Below are 16068 nucleotides of genomic sequence, written 5' to 3'. Positions count from 1 at the left end.
GCTGTGCTAAGGCCGGCTGAACTTTGAAGCCTGGAGCTTACTGGATGTCCTCCCTCAACAGGAGGGACTATGTAAATCAACAGGCAAACTGTGTTCCAGACAGTTGGATCACAGGGAGAAATTCCGCAGCCGGGAACATACGGAGTATGATGAGAAACAGGGAAATAAACGTGACGCTCTCTTCCCATCAAGGGGAGTCGCCCCTGAACGAGCCCAGGTACTGTATCCCGTGTTGTTGCTTGATTTCCAAGCCAAGGTGAGAAAAATGCCTTAGCACGGATGCAGGTGTTTCACTGGATTTCGTTTCGTCGTCCACGTGTTCGAGGATGTCTGCTCTCTGTGGTGTTTTGACATTTAGAAAGTAGCTTGGCTTTCCCTCCCGTCTCAGACGTGTTAACATGGAGGTGATTATTGCGTAAACACCCTTTTCTCACTTCCCTGCTGAGACCATCTGTTTCTAACTTGTGTCCATCAAACGGGTCATTCCTGATCGGGCTTTGTGGTGTCATAAACATCACCTCTTAAGTGCTTTAGGCAGGCTGATCATTTGGTGCTTTAGCTGTGCTATTAAAAGTGATGTTTTGCTTTTTGTGCGTTTCGTAAAGAATGGAGCACCTTTTTAGGCTTTCTAGTTGTAAAAGAAAATCTAAAGATTGTTCTGTTTATAAATATACCAAGCACCACATATGACATTCATGGATTTTCATATCAAATTAAAGTGATATGAAGCAATTTATCACCCAATCAACACTTGTGAGAAGAGATTAGATTTCAAGGGGTGCTGGGTTAATTATGGCTCCCCAGGGCTGCGCCTGGTGAATGGTTAACATCAGGTTACGCTGCCAAATTGTACTGGAATGCACTGGTCACATGATGTAGTCTGTAGTGAAGTGTCAGCGGTCGTCTGTGTAAAGATGGACGTCTTGTTTGAGTAACCTTGAACAGTCCCTTGATGCTGATTGGCTGTGCCTTTTGAAAGCAGGTTTGAACGCACAGGTCTTTAATACCCTCCTTCACGGTAACCGAGCGTTAACGAAACTAAGGGGTTGAGAAGTGCCAGCAATGTAGGTTATTATCTAAACGCCAGTTGTCTGCCTTTTTTTGACTTTGAAACGTAGTACAGATAGTAAAAAGATTGCAGTACCAAATTGTTACAGTATACAGAACGTCCAGACCAACATCCGTCAGCTAGGAGCAGGGTGAAGGCAGTGATGATTGAATAAACATGTCCGTTGTCTATTCAAGCTTGGCTTCATTTCAGTTATAAATCTACTAAATAAAACAGCCTGGGAAAGGAAACACAGGCGAGGCTCCCGTCCCACTGAGAGCTGAAATCCTCTCTACTTCTCTGTGAGATTCTTGTGAAAGCTCCTTTCAGAAAGCACTAATTAGCTGGGTTATATATTCCTCTAACAAAAGAATTTTTGCAAACCACACTTTTTAAAAATTAGATTTTACTGGCTATATTTTGTCTTTTGTCAGATTAGTTCTTTTCATGGTGTTCACACCAGAAGCACAAAAGGTTTTTTATTTTCCACAATGTGCAGGTTTACATGAGTAGTAACCTTTCTCGCATACACTAAATAACATTTTTAAATAACGTGTAATGATGCAGGATTATGACAGATATGACCAGTCTGCACTCTAGCAATTATAAATAATTACATAAATCAAATCCTGTAGCCTCGGTTGCATACAAGTAGAAAGGGATCTAGTTATGTGGTAAAGAGACATTGAATGCAGCACGTAAATGGTGACACGGTTTCAATAGACAAGTTGAGCTAAACAGAACAAGACGCTAGACTAGACTAAACAAGACATACACAAGGATCAGTTACTTTTTGGAAGTAATATTAAACATGAATTTGTTTACAAATGCAGGCTGTCCAAGCCACGCCACCCAGCCACCTGCATTCTGGTCCAGGGGTGGACGCCACGTTATTATTGTACTTCAGACTGTTATGCATAAGCAAAAGCCAACAGAGAGATGTGTATAACTGTAACTGTGAATTTATTTGTTTTCAAAAAAAGATACTTGCCTTTGAATCTGTGGCTTACACTCCCTTTAGTAGAAACACCTGTCTTGTGTATCGTTGTGCCCTGTAGCTGAGTATGTTGCCATGGAGACTTCATCAGCCAGTCTCCACCCTGTTCAGCACTGGTCTACAGAGTTACTTTTGGGCATTTACTCAACAAACACTCTGCTTTCATTCAAAACTTGAAAACCTGCTCAACAATGTAATTTGCATTTAAAACTCATATGTGCACAGCACTTGGGTTCCATTCAGAGCCTGAAAGCACACTCAGCAGAACTCTCCATGTTCAAAACTCATACCTGTCTGTGAGTTTATGCTCAACTCCATAAACCTCCCTCAGGTTTCATTTCTGCTCGAAGTAAAACACAGGAATGTTTGTGCCAAACCTCCAGCCAATCGGAAATTGCTAGAAGCTATAATTGTACCAGTCATGACATGATCTCTCAAGTGCCTGTAGTCTGGTATTCTATGGGATTGAGTCTAGTGTGTTTGTAATCTTTTTAACATTAACCAGCTAGATAGCTAGCAGGCCTTATCAAATAATATGACTGATCATGTTTGTAATTTCATGATTAAAAAAAAAAAAGGTCTTGAGAGAATCACAATACTGGTCTTGAGGACACCAAGACAGATGTAAAGTGAGTTCCTCATATCCTGTTTATTAGACATAATACCACACTTTTATATTTTATATATATATATATATATATATATATATATATATATATATATATATATATATATATATATATATATATATATATATATACACACTGTATATAATGTATTTATATTGGTTATTGTATCAAGCAAATTCTTAGTTTAGAAATGTAAGGGAAAAGATTCTTTGCTACCAACCTTTTGGTACCAACCCTAAAATAAAAACTGGATTATTATGAAACTTATGCTAAATAGAAAACTGGTTCACATTTTGTGTTGACTGAATTTAAAACTTTTAGAAGCAGGAGTTCTGATCTAAGATTTGTCAGTAAGGCCATGGGAAATAAGAAAGGAATCTGATCCCAGATCAGCGCTCACATGTTAAAAAGCTTTGTGAATGGGCCCAAGTTCTTAGGGTTAGACATCCTAGGGTTAGGTTATGAAAGCACACTGTTAAATAACAACAAACACAAAAAGACACTCTTTAGACAAAGCCCAGATAACAAAACTGAAGCTTTGTTATTTTAGACATATTAAGAGAAAAATTAAGACAGTTATACTTGAAACGTTTGACGGTAAATAAGGAAGATGAGAAGAATAATTACCAAGCCATTAAAACACTATCTATATGAGAGAATTTATTTGAAAGCACTTAATAATAAATCATGCTGTTTTTTAATCATTTATAAAGTAGAAATATCCTTAAGCGCGCGGAAAGCTTTCTCCAAACGCTGTGACTCATAAACACATTACTCAGAAGTATTTACTAAAATAATAACTGCCTCCTACAGGCTTCTGCAGTGCAGTTTTTCCAAAGGGCACTGGAACCTCTGACATCGAAAATATGGGAATACACAGAAAGATTTGTGAGCAACAACTTGCCATTTTATCTATATACAGAGATGACTTGTTTTATTCAGACAGACATTCACAAAAAAGCACAAGAATATAATTTTCTTTTGGCAAGAGAGAGGGAGAGAGGGAGGTGTGTGTGTTAAATTGCAGTGAAGCACACAAGGCTACTAGAGAAACAATACATTTTGGACACAGGACCCTCATCAGCTGTGCAAGTAAAGTGCTTCTGAAATTCAATATGTTGTACACTTACCAGAGTTTACGCCTTAATGCTAGATCGATCCATCAGTCCAGGGGTTTATCATGTGAACTGAGTTAATTTTAAATCAGCTAATGTTTAATGTTGGTATTAACACAAGCTAAATCATTTTGTTTAGCTTTCTTTAAACCTTAGCTAAAGTGAAATGTGACTTAAGTTAGTCAAGTGACAGTGTCTATTAGCTGACAGGACAGCCAGCTAGCTAGTGGCGTCATCATTTGTGGAGTAGTTAGTGCTTGTGCTAGCATTTTATATGAAACTTGATGTGAAACTTGAGGGAGGTTTGTGGACTCGGGAGTAAATACAGCTCACAAGCAGGTGTGAATTTGTGGAGAGCGCTGTTGAGTTTTCCATTTTTGAAAGGAACATAAGTGTTTTGCACATATGACTTGAATGGAAATGACATTGTTGGATAGATTCTCAAGTTCTGAATGAAGGCTGTTTTGCTGAGCAAATCCAAAGGTATTTACCTGAGCATTCGCTGCTGATCAGTGCTTTCAAGATCATTAGCCGTGTGTGCAGAGTACAGTTGTCCCCTAAAAGTGTAATATTTCCCTTTAACTTTCTTCTCTGAAACATTTGAAACAAAATAAACTCCACACTGGTCAGTTGCTGAACACAGCACCATAGCTGACTGGATTTTCTTTGGATGGCAGATCACGTTGGGCAGAGCCTTAACACTAAGATGGCAGTGGTATAGCTGTGGGGGTTGAGTGAGTCCTGTGGAGGCAGCAGTGTTGGGTTACGGGTATCAGTCCACCACCCAAACACGACCAGCCAACAAATGTCCTGTGCTAAGAAACTGAACTGTCCACTGGTAAAACACAAACTGCGCCCTGCATCTGTACTCTTACGAGGTGTTTCTGATAAAATGGCTGGAGAGTGTATAGAAGAGTAGACTGCCTCCGTATTAATCCCACTTCATTTAATTACAGTCAATAAACATAAAATCCTGAATAAGACACATGTTCAAACACAAAAGAAGCCCATCACCAGTAAAAAAAAAAAAAAAAGTTTCTTCTGAGTGAATGTGATGGTTATTATCCAGTACTTTAGGTTTATTAGGTCTGTAATCAAGTTGAATTGAAAAACTATATGGGCACATTAAGCCTGTGACTTTAATGTGGATGTACAGGCCCTGAATAAGCGCATGGACCAGTGTATGAACCAGTATATGGACTCTAGTGCTAACTGTATTTGAGCTGGGCTTTGCAGGGTGAGCCAGTTCTCGTTGTTGGTGGGTTGTGTGCTGAGACCAAAGCCGCTCTCCCCTCTAGAGAAGCTCGAGACCGCGTCCCTGATGGAGAGCCTCTCAGAACGCCTGGGTTTACTCGCCTTGGCATTCCGATGATGGAGTGACCGTCTTCAGGTTGGAATCTGCGTGCCTGGTTGATTCAGCTCTCTGGGCTTTTCTTATGACAGTTGTTCCGTGCCTGTTAACAGATGGCTAATAACAAACGTTTTGCCAAGCTTGATGCTACTCTAACGTTTGATTAGGATTCAATTTGATATTTTTTCCTTCACTGCTTGTTCGTGCGAATGTTAACTGGTTTATTTATTTGGAGGCCAGTATTGCTCTTGTAAACTCATTACATGGGTGAGTGAACAGGGAGATGGATCTGACGTTGCAGCACTGAATAACGTCAGCTTGGCTGAATCGTGTTGAAAGTTAACACCACTGTCGATAAATACCTCCATGGAAAGCCCTCTATTAAACTGCCAGCAACCATCTTTATGGTGATGTGTTACAAGAAACTGTATCGATATTGGTGGTTTCGGTGTTATCAGAATTGTGTAGTCAAGGAATGTGTTTACTTCACTACTCATACCATATGTGGTGGTGTTGGTACTCAGATGTGTGTGTGTGTGTGTGTGTGTGTGTGTGTGTGTGTGTGTGTGTGTGTGTGTGTGTGTGTGTGTGTGTGTGTGTGTGTGGTTATTTACAGACTTTTACTCTTGGCCATGCAATGTCAGTGAAAGGGTTTGACGACGGTCTTCACAGGGACAGGAACGGGGTGTCATTTCCTGCAGGCTGTTGAATTTCGTGCCACACCTTAAAAGCGAGTTTGCTTCACGTGACGCTTCTCATGCCCTGCTGGTTGGGGCTGAGTCCAAGGAGGTGTTGGTCGCCTTGGTCACCACTGTCTTGTGGACCTGGCACTTCTGCATGTCGACTGGCGGGACCCGGCATGTGACCGAGCCATGCTGTGCTGTCCTGAGTGGTGATGTCCATGAGCTATTCAGTCAACACACAGAAAAACTTGCAAAACGTGCATCCTTATGGAGGGTGTGCAACCAGCTGTCAGGGTTTCCCATGCTAAAGTACAGCTCCCAGTCTTCCAAATGACCGGACTGGAGGACTCACTATGGTACGAGGGAGAGGGAGGACTCACTATGGTACGCTTCTGACCGATTTAGTGCTCAGTGTAACCTGCACATCACCATGAGAACATATCAACCCACCAGCGACCCAAAGATCTGATTTGTTTTGGGCAAACAGCTAAGGGTGCTTTCCTTTGATTTCTGTTCTCCGCAGACATAGCGGAACCAAGGCAGGTAACCTGGAGGAGAACTTCTCCCTGGCCCACAAAGACATCCATCCAGTCATTAGATAGCCACTACTCCGGATAAGACCCTCTGAAGCCCTGGGAAATGTGCAAAGAAATGACTGGATTGTGCCCATATTTCCCATATTGTGTACCATCTCCTTAGATGAAATAATGCCCTTATAATGGGAGGCAGGGGGGCAAAACCAGATTATTCATATTATTTTGCCCCCCTTTGTCACCAGCAGAGCACCGTTTGTCTCCGTCTTATTCTTACCGCTGACACTGAGATGCCTTGCTGGTCTAGTTAAGAGATGAAGTACCCCGTGTCATTGAAATCGATACGCTTCCAGGCATGGTTCTTGGGTTTGCGCTGAGGTCTACACTTTGTGTGAAATAGCGAGAGCCGGGCTTGGCTGGGCCGTTGGGCCTGTACCACATTCCACACTCTGCTGGGAATGCTGATGTGAGCCGTAAATGTGGGAGTATTCCAGCGCAATGCTTGTTCTGAAGCTGCAGCACCCAGGAGCCCAATCCTACCGCCTCGATTAAAACATTATTACTTTTCGTGTTTTGGGGCTTTTTTCCTCACTACTCTTTTTCTTGTCTTCTCCTTCCTCAGCCATAACGAGAAGACCACGGTGTTCCGGCATCCTGTGACAGGACAGATATCTCCAGAAAACACAGACTTCGTCGTGCACGAACCGTGAGTGCTTTTACCTTTTGTTTCTTTCTTATTTTGTCTCTGAGAAGAGCTAGCACTTTATTTATTTGTTTGATTGTTTACTTATGTGCCTGCCAGCTACCATTAGCTCTTTAAAGTTCAGTGCCAAGTTCAGGGCTTGAGTGTCTAGAGAACAGTGCAGGGGCTCAAATCAATACTGAAATCCTTTATACCAAAGGCAGATGAACTTGTTGGGCTTTTATTAATAATATAATATAATATAAAATTTCTCTTGGTATTTACTGAAATTTCTCTTCTCTTAGTGTTTTTCAATTCATCAATATTTGACATTTTTTGAAGGAAAAATGATACAAACCCACCTCAGAACAGAAGCTGAAACCATGCAGGATAAATGCAGTCACAAGATGTTAACAGATATTTTCTTATCGTTCCCAAGGGAGCAGCCTACCATAGCGCACATCCCCATTCCTGTTGTCACTTTGGGAAGAGTTCGTTGTGTGCCACGGTCTACCGTGGTGGTTCACGTCCGCTGTGTCACGGAATGGCTGCGAGGTCAGACACGTTCTGCTCCTCTGCTGCTTTTAAATGAGATTTAGCTGCAACTGTTCTGAAGCACCGTTTACATACACGATGGCTCATGTATTTTGCATTTTTCTTTGGGTCAAAACATGGTGAAAGTGCATTTGATAAGAATAGTGTCAATACTGCTGGAAATGAACATTCGGTATTCAGTGTTTAGTACTGATATGTATCGATATATTGATATTTTTGATAACACTGGCAGATGCAGTGGGAATATCCGCTCTGTTAGCAGGGCAAATTTGCAGTAACAGTAATGACAATGTTAAACACATGCTAATGTCAAAAGAAATTTGATTTATTCATGACATTCTTGAATTCCATTACCGCCCCCCTCATAAACCAGTCCTCCCTCCCGTTCTTCCATGGTTCTGTATTTTCATTTCAAAATGATTGCCTATATAAGGCTGTATCATTATCATAGTAAATGGATTTATGGTAATGAGGCAGTTATTACTCACACACGTCTTTGAGTGTAGGCTGACTGGGAGCTGTAAATCAGTCTTGGATGTTCAAAGATAATGGCAGTAACAGCTATTACCATCAGTGCAGGGTCTTGGGAAGGAGATCAGGACGTTCTGTGGTTTAATCGAGACACTGCTAAGAGAGATGATGAAGGCTCTCTAGTGCAACATCTGCAAACTGCTTGTCTGTAAACGTAAAACATAATGCATCAAGTTACAACATAAAAGGGGAAAGACCATGTTATTCCCACACAGATTTCTCCTCTCCTCTTCTCTAAGCAGGGTTTTCTAGATGACCTAAGTGAAGAACATTTTGAGACTTTAGATATTTCAGAGCTCAGACATTTTTCTCTGAGACCAGTTTGCTTGGATTTGCTCGTTATGGTTTGTATTGCAGGTGGGCATGGATGGTCCGTCTGCGTCTGCCATGTGCTGGCTGACTGTCTCTCATTAGGTGCCCTGTGTGAGGAAGGTGAACAACACAGCCTAGTATGCATGACTTCAAACTTGACTTGACTTGAGTCAGATAACTTTTTAAATGAATGACTTTTAAAATAAATATTTGCATTTTTATATATTTTAATTTGCCTCTGTTATTCTTGATTGGCCAAAATTGTGGCACATATTAATTCTGTAGGTGTGAGCGAGTACGTAGAGTACTCACGTGTGGTGAGAAACGGTGAGCACACAGGAGAGCAAGACTGAGCACAGACAGAGTTTTGTGTAGAGGGCAGAAGCAAACATGCCATTAAACTTTTATGGAGTACCAAATTTTTGTTTTCTACAAAAAAAAAAAATTCTTTGCATGAAAATAGATTTCACTGCCTTTATGCTTGTGCAAAAAATGTTTTTATTTGTGCAAAATATACACTTGCATGTGCAGAAATGTGGCGCAAAAATGCAATACTTTGTGTGCTATAACATAAAAACAATGAAAGTGTCTCATGAGAGAGACCTTAGACAGAGGCCTTAATAAGTCAAGGAGAAATGGAGCAGTTTTTGTTAATGGTAAAAATAAAATTCAACTTTTTATTACCACTGTCTTTTAACTGATTTAAATATGGAAATGGATACATCATCAGAATTTCTTGGTTTCCTCCACCTGCGGAATGACTACTTGACTCTCACCACAGTAACTTGGGATTTAAAGGTTAAGCCTTGAGACTTGATGGTTAAAACTTGAGACTTGCTTGTGGCTTGCACTAGTGATGTACTCCTACCTCCAGTCACTACAGAAAGGCACTAGCAGCTAGCTGGCAGTCACGCTAAGACTTTCAGGGAGTGAACTGTGTAAGTCCCATTGACGGCAAGATATAATTAAAAGTGTCACAGCAACTCACTTGAGACCTGGCTCTTTTCCAGTAGCTTTTGTAGGGCTGCCACATGCCTGTGAATGGTAGTCCTCGCGTTTGCAGGAGAGGGTGATTCTCTGTCACAGGGCTTATCGGTAGGCCCTACCCAGTCTGGCTGGCTATTTTTATGACCATATCACTCGTTATTTTTGTCTCCCTCTCTTTTGAAACGGCCCATTCTCACTTCCTGTGTGTCGGTGGAAAATGAACCTCGCCTCACAGCTGTGACGTCCGCTCATCCGTGAGCGGGGCCTCACGCAGTACTGTGAACAAGGGCCCATCAAAATCAGCCTTCCGGACTGGCCGGTTGATGCTGGTTTCCATGACAACCAAGGTGTGGGTTTCAGAGTCTCAGGAATCAATCTGGATTGGGACAGATTTGTTTGTGATCTCACTCTCTCACACACACACACACACACAAAGAGGTCCTGGATAACCGCGTTCTAAGTTCTGAACAAAAAGCAGTCTGATTGTCAACACCTCCCAACAGACAAGCCTGTGTATGCACAGTGCAGTGTCTCTCCAGTCTCCTGAGGCTGTGGCATTGATGTGTTGGCCTGGTCTGAGCGCTGTGGAGTTGTCTGGTGCTCGTCTGACCCGCGTGTTGTTCTCCAACAAAGTGGCACGCTGCACTGCACAGGGATGCCTACTCCATCTCACAGGAACCAACACTGCGTGGTCTTCTGAATTATTTAACCACCCAGGAGGGCCAGAACACATAACACTGATTCCTATTACCGGGAGCAGCTCTTCATCAGACTTTTCTATACAGTAGAAACTAAAACGCTTTTACCTCCTCAGTCAGCAGTTAGTGTATCCGCACTGCGGTCCTCCTGTAACACTGTAGTAGATGATTTGGCTGAGACATTGCAGCTGTTTGGCACAAAACAGGAATGGTATATCAAGGTCATATCCACCCGAACACCCCCTTATGTCTTCAGTGATGTTATGTCCATCTGAATGTACATAACATTTTGTGTTTGGATAGTTTTTTGGTCAAAATGTAATTCTTCCAGGTTTTTGTTTTGTTTTGTTTTGTTTTTTTGGTCTGTAAAGTGCTCCAAACCTCCTAACCCCTGAAAGATGTGGATGGGTAGGACTGCAGTAGCCCATGGATGGTTTACATCATGGCTAATGGTCAGAATTCAGTGTGATCTTCATGGTAGTGGCTCGTTGTGACCTCGGTGTGAACTCACTATTGCTTTCTCGCAGCGAAATACGGACAGTCCGCAATTCTCTGCAAATCTCCGAGGGAACCCTGAACATGACCCATGAAAAACAGTACGGAAGAGCAGATCAAACAGCGTGTAGTCTCCCGGTGCCCAGCGGATGCACAAGAATGTTGGGCGGGAGCCAGGGAACCAGAGACGGGCAAGCTTTCATCTGCTGTGGAGATCCTTGCTTGGCCCTGCTGAGGTTGCGTTCTGCTTAGACACCTCCTAACACCTCCTGACATCTGGCCATAGACCACTGTTCCACAGGAAGTCCTTATGTTCCACAGGAAAAGAAACGCGACCTTTGTTAAGCGGAGACAGAACAACGAGGGGTGTATGTGCTCACACACATGCATGTGTCAATTTTGGGACTGGCTGGCTCTGTGACTTTGAGGTGAGCAGGCGTTGCAGCAAAATTCATAGCATCGGTTTCTTTTTGCTACTCTGGAATGTGCTTGACTGGGTGACATCTAGCTGCTTAACCACATGCTTTTTTTTTTGTTTATCTTTTAATTTGATGACCTTGTATTTAGAAACCTGGAGTTTGCAGGTTTTGTTTGGTGTTGATACTGACCAAAAGCTTAACTGTACTTCGTGGACAGTCATTATTCACAAACTATGCAATGTTTTATTGCACTGTTCAAAATCTGTTTTGTCATTCAGTGATATCATTTTGTGGGTTAAAATATAGGAGGTAAATTATTTTCTGTTTTTGTGGGTAAAGTACACACACACACACACACACACACACACACACACACACACACACACAGCTGACACTGCACTGGGACATTCTGTGTGGCACTAAACACACTCACATTACACTCCTGGATGACTCCAAGCGTTCCGTAAACACAAACTGCCCTTTTCCGTCTGATGACACGTTTCTCCAAAAATCAGCTTTTCTGCTAAAATCTGCAGCTGTTGGTTTATTCGTGGGTGTTTCTTAAAAAAACATATGATTTATTAATCATTACATGTTTACTAAATATTGATTTATTAGCTGGGCTGCATGTGTGTTCCTGGATAGTCTCCCATGGGATCTATGTTAGTCCTGTTTTATCCAAGTCAGCTGAGCGATGATGGCAGGCAGCTTGATGAAACTGATGCTTCTGGACGATTCTTGGGCTGGGTGCTCCTCAGATATGCCGTTAAAGAAAGATCTAGTTTCAGCCTTGAGAAGTGTCCTCTAGTGATCATGTCCTGTCTGTCATAAACGTGGCTGGGACAGTAGCTAATTTTTTTAAATATTCTGTTTCTGAGGTAAATTTAAACTCTGTCATACAAGTCTTAGATTGCTGATCCCTTAGTGTCTGGACAGAAGGTTTGTTTTTTTCTTTTGAAGCTAATTAAGTACAAATGGTTAATATTTTATATTTGGTAGATTGTTAACTTTCTTCTGGCACTGACTGCAAATACATGATGGCAAAGTTGTCAGCAGGTGCTTTTATGTCGGAAAGGATTTTATCGTGTGCAGTAAAGACAGACCTGGCACTGGAGCCACTGTGTCCACTGTTGGAGACAGGCCTGGCACTGGAGCCACTGTGTCCACTGTTGGAGACAGGCCTGGCACTGGAGCCACTGTGTCCACTGTTGGAGACAGGCCTGGCACTGGAGCCACTGTGTCCACTGTTGGAGACAGACCTGGCACTGGAGTTGAAAGGTGTGAAGGTGTGTTTTAGTCTTTCTGGTTTCTCCCTTTCTCAGCTGGAGTGTTAGCAGGGGATACTGGAGAGCAACATGGCTGGAGTGTGGAGGCTCCAGTACACCACCCTTAAACTTTATTGAAGTCTTGGGAAGAAGGCAGGGTTAAGTTTCACTTCTGCTTTTAATGCATGCTTAATTAGCATAATTAATTAACTGGGTTTCTGAATGTGAGATCCTAAGTGCCTGCTTGGTAATCAGCTCATATTGTTCATAGTGCGAGTGCAGGTGTCTCCTGTACCCTAGGGGGCACTGTGGGACCTCTGGTTCCATGCATTCCTTGGGCCTTGTGTTCCTAGCCCATCCCCAGCAGGTCCATGTCCTAGCCTGCTAAACCTGGTCAATGGCAGAGAAGCCGTCGTCCTGGACCACATGGTTGTTCTTCAGCCTTTAATAACCTGCCACTTAACACCCTTCTGATGGAAGGGGAATGTTGGCAGTGCTTTAGACTGGAATGAGAGTGTGTGGAAAGTATGTGTGAAATGCCCCTCTTTGAACACACTCATGCCTGTAGTGTGTTTCTCTAAGAGGACGTCGGAGCGTCTGTCTTCTCTTTTTGGGCCCCAGGATTTAGTTGATGTTGTTAATTTTTATTTACTAGCCGCGTCTTTGTGTCACAGTTGTTCCCAGTGCTCTTAAGTATCTCCATGTTAAAGCGGTGGAAGTGTGTGAAGTGGACTTCTTGTCTCTTTCTCCCTGTCCTGCTTTGTGATGGACTCTTCACCCAACGGTTATCCATAACAATGTGCTACTTTCCCCTGTAATGGAAACCACGCTTTGAAGGAATCATAATGCCTAACCCACCCCAATCCCTGTGTTTCACGTGTTTTCACAACATTTATTATTCCAGTTTGAATTTAAGTTCTCCCATGTATGTCGTCTTCTCCACAGGGCAAATTCCCGCATGTCCAGGCTGCCACCGGAGCAGAGGACCCCCAGTATGGTCAGTGAGTCCTCCACGGCCGTCGCCTCTTCCACTGTGGACGCCACCTCAGGGTCAAAGGTCAGGGATTAGGTCATTTGCTAATGTTAACCTTCACCTGTTTTACGTCTTCTCTCATTGTGATTTAGGGGTTGATTTGGGTAGAGGGAACTAGACCATGATCTTTACAGAAGCTGCCTTTGAGAGAGGAGGTGGACACAACCATCAACAAAAATGGCTGTTTACAGTTACTCTGAATATAGCTTACACCACAATGTTCTGGCACTTTCTTAAACTTGACTATTCATAGCTATGGAACAGTCCCCTGAACTGGCACACCAAGAGTTGAAGTACCTTGCATTAAATTGTATTGAAAACTGATAGACGAATGTGGAACCTAAATTGATTTCAACTGTTTTGGCACGCCGGCTCTGATGCTGATTAATGGGCTGATTGGAACCAGTAATGGGTTAGTGATTTTTTTCCAGTGTGGGGAAGCTGGCCTAACCAGCATGTCCCTGGACAGGCTGTAAACTCCAGGCCAGGTCACCGTCTCCACCGCATCATTATAGTTAAAACATGACCTGTGCAGCAGCTGAGAGCGTGTGGATTGCTGCTTCACTCATGGCGTTTTCCTCGTGCTTGTGAGGGCTGAAAGCTGAGGCTGGTGGAGGTGCCACACCGTGCCCCTGTTTCGATGCACCTTGGCTCTGGTTGGGGGTGAGTGTGTGCAGAGTTCAGCTGATCTTGGCGCCATCTGGAGGGGCATTTCAGGTGGGACCCAGGTGTGTTGGGCTGGTCCCTTGCCAGCCTGTTCCGTGCCAACTGTGCCCAAGAGCGGTCTCTCACCCTCCGTCCAGCCCAGCTGGCATGGACAGCAGAGGGACCTACTGCCCTGCATGTTCGTTCTGGTATGGATCTGTTGGCACATCGTGGCACAGTCTCTTTCAGCTTGGCATCTGTGCTGCTGTAGGTGACGTGTGTGTATGTTCTCTGGTGACACCCCTATTGTGCGTCTCACGTGAGCTGGAATTGATGTGTGAGAGCAGACTCATGACTGTCCTATCAACATGTTCTGTCCCAGGGCCAGAGACAGCCTGCAGGACCTGGATGGATCACAGGTTTTAATGCCAGGAGCGTTTCAGCTCAGTGAGTTTGTACTGTGTGCGGTTGCAACCAGCTCCCCGTGTGTGCCTGGGTCTCGGCGCTGGGCCTCTGTGTCGTGTGCTCAGAAACGGATCTGTGCCTTTTTAATATCCCGCTTTAATCACCCGTCATTCTGCAGGCATGCGACTGATTTCGCTGTGAACTGTTGATATCATTCATGCAGTCGGTTCATCTTACGCAGCAATAAAAACTTGGCAATATTTTGTCTACATTTACATTACTTAAAAGCCACAAAAAAACATAGTGGAAAGGTGTGCTTTTCCAGGACGAGGAAAGGACTGTTAATAAAGTTAGTTTCACTGTTCCTGCAGATAGAGACACAGGTTTCTTTTAATGATCTCATAGCGGTGGTATCCATGCGCATTTCAGGAGCCTCAGCGCCTGCTGTTCCTTTCGTGCACTTGAGCAGTATGCAGGGGAATCAAAGTGAGGGCTGCATGCCTACTGGGATGTCTGTGTGTGTCCTTCTCCCGGTCAGAGCTCCAAACCCAGTGGGAAGATCCACAGTTTCGGCAAACGGGATCACGCCATCCAGAGGAACCCAAACATGGCCGTGGTGGTGCGGGGTTGGCTCTACAAACAGGTAAGCTCCGCCCTCAAGCGTGGCTGTGGTGGTGCGGGGTTGGCTCTACAAACAGGTAAGCTCCGCCCCCAGGATTGGCAGGCAGACACCATGTCCAATCAACGTTTATGTTGATTGGAGGCCAGGAGAATGATAAATTATCATGACGTGCCTCTCTTACAAAGTAAACGCTGACCACGTGAACCGAGTGGATCACTCTGAACACCTTTTTCATGGTAGCACATTGATTGATGAAGAAATTAACTCCTTTAAGGAAAATAATTGCCTTTTGCCACAAAAGAGGTGTGTGTGTGTATGTGTGTGTGCATGCGTGCGCGCGTGTGTGCACCCTTTCAAAGATAAAGTGGCATGACCACAGTAATGACTATTTGCACTACCACTGTAGCCACTGTAGTGTCCATCTGTACAGCCACTGTATAGTCCATACCCTGCTGAAACTCTACTGAAGAGGCTGATGGAGTGAAGAGTTCCCCACATACCACCACTAGCTCAAGCCCAATATGCATGGGCATTGCTGCTGCTGATGATGATGATGATGAAGAATGGTAAGGTTTGAAAGGCAGCTGACATCCTGCTCCGCTTTCTCCCACAGGACAGCTCAGGGATGAGGCTGTGGAAGCGAAAGTGGTTTGTGTTGTCTGACTTCTGCCTGTTCTATTACAAAGGTGAGTCACCAAATTGCATTTCGATGCCCTATGCTCAGCTGTACCTGTGCCTGCTTCTTTAACATTAGGCCACACCTACTTAGAAACGATTAAATGTCAGGTCTTTGCCAAACGTGTTGATTAGGAGCACAGCTTCAGTGTGGAAAGCGTCTCCCTTTAACGTTCCTCCCGTCAGTCCAGAGTTCGATGGCGTTAGTCTGGACTGGCGTCTGTGTTTGGAAGCGCCAGCGTGTTCTGCTCAGTTCTGTTTGGCTCTGCTCCTCCGCAGACAGCCGAGAGGAGGTGGTTCTGAGTAGCATTCCTCTCCCCAGCTATGTCATCGCCCCAGTGGAGCCCGAAGACCACATCAGCCGCAAGTACGCCTTCAAGGTAGGTGC

General features: G+C 43.8%; 1 protein-coding gene across 17 annotated transcripts in view; it reads left to right on the top strand.

Annotated features, from left to right (window-relative positions):
* The window catches only part of plekha7b (pleckstrin homology domain containing, family A member 7b), a 67818-nt gene that overhangs the window by 27683 nt on the left and 24067 nt on the right, over nt 1–16068 (top strand). For 15 of the 17 annotated variants that reach the window (XR_014121357.1, XM_081708930.1, XM_081708924.1 and 12 more), the window contains 5 exons: nt 6979–7062; nt 13246–13357; nt 14922–15026; nt 15619–15691; nt 15960–16060. Coding sequence is in view for 16 of the 17 variants with exons in the window: in XM_081708930.1 (XP_081565056.1) it covers nt 6979–7062; nt 13246–13357; nt 14922–15026; nt 15619–15691; nt 15960–16060 (475 nt within the window). In the remaining variant the exon portion in view is untranslated. Of the gene's footprint in view, nt 218–6978; nt 7063–13245; nt 13358–14921; nt 15027–15618; nt 15692–15959; nt 16061–16068 lie in introns of all 17 variants that reach the window. The other 2 variants (XM_081708933.1, XM_081708928.1) reach the window with 2 other exon arrangements.

This window comes from Electrophorus electricus, chromosome 3 (genome assembly GCF_041902795.1).
Source record: "Electrophorus electricus isolate QZ-2024a chromosome 3, ASM4190279v1, whole genome shotgun sequence".
NCBI lineage: Eukaryota > Metazoa > Chordata > Actinopteri > Gymnotiformes > Gymnotidae > Electrophorus > Electrophorus electricus.
Note: the sequence above shows the minus strand (reverse complement) of the source record. Positions and strands in the feature narration are given on the sequence as shown.